Genomic DNA, 10,660 nt, shown 5'->3' with positions numbered 1-10,660 from the left:
GGTGAAGATGGTTTGTGTTCATTCTTCTGGGCACAGACTGGGTCTCTCTAGTTTGGCATCATCCCTGCATCCCCTCCGCTTGCAGTTTGCGATGTCTGTGCTAGAGACCAGCATGGACAAATGGTCCTGGAAGGGTCCAGCAAGACCCTTGGGAGGTGCATGGGCAATGTTTCAATAGTTTCCTCCTTCAGCCAGTGATTAATGAGTTGTTCAGCAGAGGACGAGAACAGGGCTAACGATGTGAATGTTTGTTTTCCTTTCTAGGTAAAGTATTTCTCCAATAAGATGCAGGATGCTCTCAGGGAACAGGCAGGCGTTTACTGCCACGCTGCGGAGATGCTCTTCCCCCTGCCCAGAGCGCGGGGCAGGGAGAGCCTCGGGATGTGCCCAAGAACAGCGACTTCTCCAGGATGTGGTGAGTCCTGAGACTCCCTGAAAGGAGATTGGAATGTCAGCCTTCCCAAACCTTGCCTGAGGCACACTGCAGTCCCAGCCACGTTATGCCCACTACCAGGGTTTTCAGTCACTACGTTAAGAAGGGCAAGTCCCTTTCTGCTCTCAATTTGGAGCACAGTGGGGACCTAAAGGGAGGGTGTCACACGTGGTGTGGGGCTGCCACACCGTGGGCCTGGGGACAGGCTGCCTGATGGGCAAATGGCCTCATCCTGCATGCTGGGGTGTGCATGGGGGTTTTCTCCCTCAGACACTGAGTCCCTGGGGTGCACACTGCCACCAGTGGGCCCCCCAGAGCAGCCATGGCCCTTCTGAGCTGCTGCAGAGGGGCAGCCCTAGTTGAGGAATGCTGTGGAGCCCTGGGCTGAGGGACCGGGGCCACTCTGGGGCTGAGGTGATGTGCTGAGATGCCTGGCTCCTTGCAGGTCTGTGGGGCTGAGGTGCCTGGCTTGCTGCTCGCTGCTTGCTGCTAGCACGGGACCTGGGGAGCAGAGCTGCCAGGAGCAGGAGGACAGATATATATCTATACACATTATTTCAAACAAAACAAATGCAACAACATTAAGGCTGATTTTAAACCTTCCTTGTGGCCCCACTTTGGCTAAGGGTGGCCCATCTGCCCTCTCGCCCTGACAGAGAGCTCGGGTCTCAGCTCTGCAGCATCTCTTTCTCCCAGCACCCTCACTGCTGGCCTGGGAGGGACAGGAGGTGCTTCCCTCCACCCGCTTCTGTGCGGGAGCACTACAGATACACCTGCGCAGGCTGGAGAGGCATGGTATGCTACCCCTGTTCTGGAGCAAACAGGATGCATAGAGGCAGAAACCAAGTCGGGGGGGATCTCCCCAAAGCACAGTCTGTGGCTGTGCAAACCAACGATCAGGTAAGGAGAGGGGTTGAAATTGCTTCTGTGCTCACAAGCATCTTGCCCAGGTGGTCGCTAGGGACATGGGATGAAGCTGGGGGGAAAAGGGCTGATGGGCAGTTATAGATGCGCAGGCTGAGGTGACAAAGGACAGTTATTGCTGCGGGGACAGCTCTAGGAGGCTGGGAAGAGGACGCAGTCTGTAGGAAACCTCCTTGCTGTTCTGACATGGGTTGTTTCAGCAAGTATACTGCTGATGGCTGGTGCTGCCTATGCCTCCTCCTGCCCAGTGCCTCCCAGACCTGCCACCACAGGGGCTTGCCCCCACTGCAGCAGCCAAACTCTTGCTTTTTGGTAAATCACTCAAAAGTCCAAGGCAAGCAGCAGCTGCCTCGTTCCACCTTGAGTACTAAAGGTTCCTCCATGGTGATGGCAGGTCTTGTTTACCTTCCTGTTATCTCCCCTCCTCCAGCCCACTTTATTAGCCAACTCGCAACTGTTGAATAATGACACTCCGAAGGTTGCTGAGATTAGGGCCGCTAGCAATACTAACGACTCATCCTGAGCCAGGCCTGCACGGGCTGCTCGTCCTCCCCGCCGGGGACTCGCTGCCTCCCCTGCTCCTTCTCTCCAGGGGTCCAGGCAGCTGGGCAGCCTGGTTATCCGTGTGCCCTTCCTGTAAAACCTGTGTTCTCTCCTCTTGTCCCCTTGCACACAGCACGGTGGCTTCAAGATTAGGCTGTTCTCGGTGAGAGGGTAAGATGAGGGTTCAGTGTCCCCGTGCTGGCACTAGCAGAGAAGTTGTGACTCCCTGCAGTGACTTTTCTGAGCTGAGCATAGCAGGGGTCAGGTCATGGATAGGAGCTGGTTGTGCTCTTGGGGAAGGGGTGCACTGCGAGTTTCTGCACGAGAGGAAAAGAGGAGGAAGGACAAAGAGTGGAGCCAGCAGGAGTGAGGTTCACTTACCGTATCGACATCTGTACTGACAAACGCCATTTTTTCCCCCAAGCAGCTCCAAGAAGGAGTCGAAGTAGCTGTTAACTGTTTCGAAGCTGTCCCGGATGGCCCCGATGCCCCAGTCTGAATAGGACGACTCTGCTTGGGGAGCTTGGTGGGCGGTGTTCTCCCGTGTTGTTTCTTCCATGCATTTTCCTAAGCCAAGGGTCAGGCACAGAACCGCTGCCTTGAAAAGCAACTGCATGCTGCAGTCCAGATCCAGGCCCTGGTGCCCTCGTCCAGGCAGATGTGCAGGCAAGGAGGAGTGGGAGCGAGCTGTTGAGCGTAGGAGGCAGGTAAGCGCCCCTCTCCCCTGGACTTTAAACACTGCCGAGGGAGCCAGCATGAGGTCACCACAATCAGAGTGCAAAGTGCACCATGGAGATTTGGACCAAGTTCGTATCGCAGAGAAACACCGGGGTTTGAGTTTGCACAATCCTGCTGGAACAGGCTCAGCCCCTGTGGCTCCGGGGCTTCAGCTTCCCCAAAAAGGGACTGCTCCCTGGGGTGCTGAGTAGGGTCGGTCTGCCAAGGTTGAGTGGCACACGGAAGATCCTCTACCTGCCCCACCGAGGCGCTGCATAAGCTGCCCCACTCGCTCCCCAACCCGTTGGGAAATCAAGAGTATCTCTTCATCTAAAATTTCTGCTGCTCGGGCAATGGGACTAATAGGTCAGCAGCAGACTGAGGAGCACCCCTTGCCTTTTTCCTAGGCCTCCTGGGCACGTAATGGGGTGGGACAAGACATCCACCCAGCCTGGCTGCTGGCGGGGATTGCTCTTAGCAAAACCTGTGGGACAGCGGGGCTGACGCGCTTGTCGTGTGAAGGGGCTTTCAATGCCCAGACCAGACTGCCTTGCAGGAGTATGCCCAGGACAGAAAAGGGTGGCAGAGCACGCGTGTCCTGCTCTGCGTCGTGTGCCACTCTGCTACGGTGAAAGGGTGCTGTTGGGCCTTGTAGGGGTATACAGCAGCTAGGAGTAATTTGGGTTTAGAAATACTGCATTCAGGGCAATCTCTTGGCGTGTCCCCTCCAGCTAGAGGATCAATGATGGAGATGAGTATTTGCCTTTGATGGGACTCCTGAAGGCTGACGTTAGATGGCTGGTTGTTACAGCTTTTGTGTAATGCCAGCATTGCTGAATTAATCATGTAGTGCAGGTGGCCCAGAGTGAGGAAGGGCTGGCATCAAAACTCAAGCCAGGTAACGGGCTTGTGGGGGAGCTGCGGGTCCTGGCAGTGGGGTGGGACCGGCCTGCCAGGCGCTGGGGGCCTGCACGGCTGATGGAGGTTTCAAAGAAGTTACTCATTAAAAGAAAACAGCCAAATGAACACCAACAGTAAAAGACAACGCAAACCACTGATAAAGAATAGGGAAGGGAAACGGCATGGGAAGGCTCCAGCTGCACTCGGAAAGCTTTTTGGATGCGTCCCAGCACAGCACTGCCTCTCAGAAACAGCCGCTCTCCAGCTGATCGGCACATCGGCTGATCCCTGTGGACTCCAACAGCCAACTTCAGCAGTCATTTCTGCTTCAGTGGCCAGGCTGCCAAGTGGAGACTCCCCAGAGGGCAAGGGGGAGCTGGGCAGTAAGTAACGGCAAACGTAAGTGCAAATTCTGACATTTTATTGTTTTTCAGGAGACTCAGCCCCACAGCGTTGTTACTTGTGAAGTGCCAGAGTCCTGTGGCACCTGTCTGCCTGTGTCTTTCTGCATATGGCTGTGTGTTATGTGCTCCAGATGTGGGATAAGGAGGAGGGACCACAGCCAAGTCTTCTCAGACAGATAAGTCGGAGAAGAGGTGCGAACAAGCTGGTTAGTTCCTTTCCCGTGAAACGGCGTGGAGCCGGAGGCAGCTGCTGCCTTCTTGTTGCATCTGTTCTGATCCCCACCTCTGACTGCGTTCCTGCTCGGTGCCTCTCGGAATGAGGTGTTGAGGGTTCCTCAAGTCAGCAGTGATTCGGTTGTACAGCCGTGGCTGATACCTGCATGGTGCCTCCCTGAATGCTGTCGCATAGCCGGAGCTGCGCACCGCTGTCCAAGCCCATTACTGGATGAAGGGAGGTATAAGGTGTGCAGGAGGTCCCAAGGGACCCTCGAACCAGCTCTGTCTCTTGGGACATGAACCCAAGGAGAGAGGCCGAGAGCATCAGGAAGGGAAGTTGGCAGTGTCCGAGCTGCAGGCAAGGAAGGGGAGTAAGTGCCTGGTGAGAAAGTAGGGTGATGTTTTGGGTTGAGCTAGAGGTGCCAGGTTGCTCCTAGATGGTCTGTTCCCTGGAGCCTGGGAACCAGCAAGTCCCTGCCTTTAGTGAGCCTTTCTTGAACAGGCTGTCATTGCTGGCACAAAGCAGTGGGGATGCTCGTGAAGTGAGGGCTCCCCTACAGGAGCGCTTTGCAGGGCAGGACTGGGGAGCTCGGGCCCATCCTGCTGTTTAGACAGCGCTGGGGACAGATCTGTCAGTCCCTGGAGTTTGTTGTTAAGGAGCCCCAGCGAAGGGAAAATGGGGTTCAACAGTCCCACGCTGTGTCTCGCACCACGTGGAGCCGTTTGTGTGTCTGTTGGCTGAATCGCCGCTGTGCATGACATACCACTTTGCAGTCCTAGTGCTCCCTGCCCTTAGAAACAGCCTGGCAGAAGTTCATGTAAAGAAGAGTGAAATAGCTATTCAGAAATAGCTGGGAAACGTTGTGTAGAGCCCCTCGGTGGCTGTGCTTGGTGCCGTGCTTTTATGCGGAGCCTTTTAGGGTTGCTCCGGAGGCAGTTCCAGAACAGGGCTTTCTTCGTCATCCTGTAGGCCCCGGTGGCTGATTGATGTGCTGCTGCAGGTGAACAGAGACGGGAAAAAATGCCAGCAGGACTGCAGAGGATGCAAAACAGAGTGACACTCGCGTGAGCTGCCCGTGCCGCGCCCCATGGGGCATGCAGCCTGGAGGGGGTGGTTCTGGCTGGAGCGCGGGAGCTGGGCTGTTTGCAAAATCAATTGGGATTAGTTAGGAAAGCTGAACAGGGTGGGCGGGGGGAGCGTCTGGCAAAGTGCAGAGCCTGGGAAAAGGAGAGTCGGAAACTTTCCTGCTCGTTCATAACTTGTTGTCCCAAAGCAAAAGTCCGTGAATAAAAAAGCAGTCTAAGTGCTTTCCCAAAACGTGGCCGCCCCTTTGCCCTGCCCCGGGGATGAGCCGCTCTCCTTCCTTCCTCCTGCTTCCTTCCACCCCTCCCCACACCAGTCTCCTGAGACATTTTCAGGCCAGCTGCAAATAGCTTGGTTGCACCCAAACTTCAAGATCTGAAGACCAGGAAAAATGCAGGATTGAGTAAAACTAAAAAACGCTACACAACAGCTCCCCACACACAGAGTTCTCTCAGGGAATTGCTGCTCAGGCTCGGCAGCTGCAGAAGTGAGGGCTTCCCTGGGTGGATGTGCACGGCAGGTTGTCTGACCCACCGCGGTTGCAAACACCCCCTTGCCTGTGCCGATTTTTCCGTCTCTCTCAAGATTTGAGAGATACAGATGTTGTTTGCCACGATGGTGAACTCTGACAACTGCCTTCTGAACCTTGTCTTGACCTCAAGGTAAGCCGCATTCATTTCTGACTCTGTAATGCTCAAATATAGAGCACCCTCGGGCCATGGTGAGTCACGTGCTCCTAATGACGCTGTCGGACTGTTGGCAGCGTGCTCCCGCCAAACGGGAGGTAGAGCCGATGACACGGGGCAGACACCCGTCCCACAGCAGCGCGGCTGGGCGCATGTGCCGATGGTAGTGGACCTCGTCCCGGATGAAGCTGAAAACCCTTTTGGCTTCACGTTATCAGCCACGCCAAAGCAAACGCCGACCCTTGCATCATGGGCTCGGCTTCTGGGAGGGGGAAGCGCCGGGGCTGGTCCAGCTCCCTTGGTGCGTTTTGTTTTCAGAGCACGCTGTCCTAAGGCAGGGTCGTGTGGTCGTGTGCTTTGCCAGGATCCTTCCCTTCGTGTTCTGCTGGGGCCATGGGGGAGGACAGAGGACTGAGGGACTGAGCTCTTTATCAGTTTTGTCTGGCCCAGTGAGTTGCTGGTGGACGTTTAAGCATGGCCTAAGCAGGGGGAATGGGCAGCCTGTGGTTAAGCTTAGTGGGTAATCTGTGCTTGGTTCAAAGCCTGGTTTGGGAGCCAGATGAGTCACTGATCACTGGAATGAGAAATGTAGCTCGGAGATGAGGCCAGAGTCCAGCAGCTGGAGGAGGATGGGTGAGTCGTTAAGGACCCTCTCCCTCAGGGGGGCTGTGCTCAAGTTCAGGCCTGCTCCAGTCTCTCCAGGAGTCCCTGGACAGATCACTCAGCCTTGTGCTGCCTTCTTCCACCCACAGGTGATGATACTGTCAGACCCTTTCCTTTCCTTCACCTCGTCCTGCGGTGGTTCGCATGCCTTTTTCCCTATCCCTGACCCTCCCCTGCTGCAGTTCTTACCCAGGCAGGCTTCCTCCTGCTGTCGTGACGTGCCCGGGTTGTGCTCCAGGCGCAGCTGTGCCGGAAGAGCCCCAGATACCCAGGTAGGATGGTGAGAAGCTACAGTGTGCAAGCACTGGTCAGGGGTGGCTTGGGGCTGAACCTCCATGAGAGGGGGCAAAGGCCACTTAGGTCCCCCCAGATCCTGGGCAGGTGCTTCAGGCCACAGGCAGCAGGTAGGGCAGCCCCTTTCTGGTCTCGGAAAGGAAGGCTGGGAGCTGCAGCCCACAGGGGCAGCCCGCCCCTGTGCTAAAGACCCTGCACTTGGCGGCCAGGCCGACAGCACGAGCCTCGCACCTACCCGCGAAGGGGCAGCCCTGCTTCAGCTGTTGCCAGCCTGGGCCAAGGAAGCTGTGTCCTAGGCCGAGCGGCTGGAAGGCAGCCCACAAATGCCCCGAAAAGCTCGGAGGCTTGGAGCAAGCCCTGTCCTCTGAAAGGACGGAGCCATCCCGCTGCTCACCGTCACCTGGCGTCGGCCCACCTTGCCGAGAGGGGCGCAGCAGCAGTTTAGCAGTGTGCACGGGGTAGCTGAGGAAATCATCAATTCATGTTTCCCAAACAAAGAACTGCTGGTAGGCCTTGGCCTTACTGCCTATCCCAAACCTGTGAGCACATCAGCTGTGCCTGTGGGCCGCATGGGGAAGGGAGGACAGTTCCCTAACTGCAAGCCAAGTGCTCTAGCAGCAGTGCAAGGCTCTGTTCCACAGGCAAGAGGACCAAGGCTTCTAACCAGCCCTTGCTACGCTTTCTTGCAGGCTCCTGATGACCACAAATTCAGTAGGCGCTCGGCTGTTTTGAGAGTGAAGCGCAGGAACAGCTGTAGTGTGTAACCTGCAGAAGTCTTGATTGTGGAAGACATCAACTGACCTTGCTACGTGTAAGTGCTCTGCGTCCCTGCAGTGCTGTTGGCATCCATGTTGCAGGAGAGCCTGGTCTTTCCTCCCCTCGCTAGAAGGATTGGGAATAACGGCTGTTTGACCTCCCGGCTTCAGGAAATGGCAGTATTTGTCATCCCTGGAAAAGGGGCTCTTAGCAGCCGACCCTTTGCTGTGCCCCTTTCGAGTTTCAAGCCAGGAGCTTGTGCAGTTCCCACGTCACTGTCAATTCCCACACCAGCTCCTGTCAGAAACCAGCGCGCTGGGGAGACATCGGGGCTGTGCCACACTCTGCCCCGACAGCGGTTCGGCTGGCTCTCCTCAATTCTTGCACACAACATGCTTTCAGCCCAATGCTGCCTGCCCTCCCCTCCTGCTGTCCATTAGTGCTGCATGCTTCCAACTGAGGCACAAAGTTTGGGTCTGAGAACATGTTTAATAGTTAATTTGTGGTAGGAGCATCTTCTGCACCTGCCTGCCTAGATTATGAAGTGCAACAAATGAGCTCACAGCTTCCCAGAAACACGGTGATAAAGAGCTGTGTGCTCAGATTTACAACAGCCATAGATGATAAAGAGTGTGATGTGGAGGATTTTTCACTGCTAATGGCAGTGGCTTTTATTTTAAGCCTGCTCGTCGGGTTTTTTTTTTTACATTTAAGAATTTTATTACAAAAAAAAAATTAACAGTAAGGCAGTTTCTCTATTGTCAATCACCATGAGCCAAACAGTTTTCAACCATCTTTAATACAAAACTAGATTCACACAGGAGCCACACCCTTGACCCAGAAGTCCTTTGAGAAATGCAGGGGTAAGGCAGAAAGCAGCAGCACCTGTGTCACCCTGTACACACGTAGCATTGGGCGCATGGACACTACTGCAGTGGAGACAGAGGAAACATGGATTGTCTGCAGCTTCAGAAGAAATCTTACCCTTTAATAATCTGGAAGGTTTTGGTCTAATGTGCCTCAGCAGTTCAGGTTTAGTTTTGAGGTTTGGTGGTGGGTTGTTTTGTTTTGTTTTGTCTTTTTTTTTTTTTTAAATGAAGTGAAATTTTCTACTGTCGAAAAACTGTTTTTTTTCCCCAAAGAATTGTGATTTTGTTGAGTAGTTCACTGCTTTAAAAAGTCATGCACTAAACCATTTTTATTCCCCAAGCAATGCCTCTTAAGAGACCGTTCTTAAAATGCTGTTTAGCACTGGAAATACTCGACGGGAGGCGAGGTGAGGGAGGTAAGTAACTGCTTAGCAAGCTTCCCTAGACGTTCCACAACTCCTCTCAAGCTCGTCATTCATCTTTTGGTGGTGTTTGAACAGAGATGGGGGTGGGGATCATTGCTTAATATAACAAAATTGTGATTTCTCACCGCTTCAACCCTTCCCTCTTCATTCAACACCCGAGGCCATGCTGTTCTCTTCCACTGCGGCAGTGTGTGACCTAAAGCAGTCACTGACACCTTTTATTCGGTATTTTTTTTACCTTATGTGAATTCTACAATTTTTAGCTTTTATTGTACTGTGTCAAGTAAATCCTCTCCTTGCTTTTAGGGGAAAAAAGAAACCCACCCTGCTTTCCTGCGATGGCAAAACCAGATGCTGTTTTCTAAACATGCTCGTGGTTGCAATACGTGGATTTCTTTTTGCACTCGCTAACTACGCAGGCTTGGCTTTTCTAACAGCAAAATTTTTCTCCCGCTTGCCTTGTAGATAGCTGGGAGAAAATTAATGCCCCAAAGGTAAGAACCCCAACACCACATGGTTCGCTGTATTCTTTTATGTGCAGGAAAAGTGCCAGGACTTACCTTAACCAGCCGTGGTTACCTTAAGAAAGTCAAAAAGATGGGCAAGAGAAAACTACAGCTAGGAATGGAGACGAGCATACCGACACTGTAAAAGGGGGGCAGCTCGGGTGATTAGAAATGTTATGGGGTTTTCTAATGATCACAATTTAGTCACGAAAAATATGCTCTGATAAGCCAGTTCTTTGGCAAATTTATTTATTTCAGATACTGCTCTGGTGTACCGGCTCTTTTGAACCAATGAGCAGTACAGAAGTGAGGTGGCACTGTTTCTGATTTTTCTTTTTTTTTTGTTTTCTTAAGCGCTGGGTGGACTTTGTTTATCCTTAGCCCTGCACCTTCCTGCATTTTGCCCGTGCGCTTGGCAGATGTGGAACAGTCATGTAGGTCCCATTGCGAACAGGCTCAGTAGGAATTTAACAACGCATTTTCCAGCAAAGATTTTGAAGTGTCTTCTGAAAGAATGCAGTTTCTCAAACTAGGGTACCTTGAACTGCATTCTCAGTATTCCAGAGGTATTTCTAACATGCCAACAATTGGTTACTTCTACCTTTTGGCTCAATTTTCAAGATTTTATTGAGGCAGAAAGTCCAATTAACTAAAATTGGAATTTTTTCCTTGGTGAAGACTTCAGGCTTGACCCCTAAATCAGTAAAACCATCATCATCATCCAGAAAATCAGACTGTTTAGGTAGAGTCTGGTACAGCTTGCTTTGATTCTTGTCTGTGGGCTAGTGGGACTATTTTAGACATTTTGCTAAAAATCCTGCCGTTGAAGAGAAGCAGCTTAGGAAAGCCAAGGTCCCTGCAGCCTCTCCCCGCCCTGCTTAGCTCTCCCTGTGCTGGGGGTGGCCGTTAATTCCTCCCACAGGCCTCTGATGAGCAGAACAAAAAGTTCGACAGCCACAGAAGCCACCGTCTCATCTCCCTCGGAGGTTTCCGCTTCATCTCGGCGTAAGAACGATGACTTGTCACCAGCTAAGGTCCCTGAAGTCATCGTAAGAGAGTTCTTCCAGCGTGGGCACTGCTGACTTCGGGGGGTGCTTTTGTTCTGTGTGGGTGGCACGAATCGGAACAGCTCCAGCCCTGGCAGAGCAGCACCAGAGCCTCTGGAGGAGGCCCCTTCCAGTGCTGCTTCACTCACGAGCGCCCGCAGCAGCTAAGGAGAGGGGCGGCAGTGCGAGGCGCA

At 53.3% G+C, this 10,660-nt stretch overlaps 1 protein-coding gene across 1 annotated transcript in view; it reads right to left on the bottom strand.

Annotated features, from left to right (window-relative positions):
• Positions 1–2,516, bottom strand: part of PLA2G12B (phospholipase A2, group XIIB) — a 10,895-nt gene extending 8,379 nt beyond the window's left edge. The window contains exon 1 of the mRNA XM_010285839.1: positions 2,282–2,516. Within this exon, the coding sequence (XP_010284141.1) occupies positions 2,282–2,516 (235 nt within the window). The remainder of the gene's footprint in view (positions 1–2,281) is intronic.
• Positions 2,517–10,660: the final 8,144 nt, after the last annotated feature.

Source organism: Phaethon lepturus, unplaced genomic scaffold (genome assembly GCF_000687285.1).
Source record: "Phaethon lepturus isolate BGI_N335 unplaced genomic scaffold, ASM68728v1 scaffold10794, whole genome shotgun sequence".
Taxonomy (NCBI): domain Eukaryota; kingdom Metazoa; phylum Chordata; class Aves; order Phaethontiformes; family Phaethontidae; genus Phaethon; species Phaethon lepturus.
This window is presented reverse-complemented; position numbering and strand designations above follow the sequence as displayed.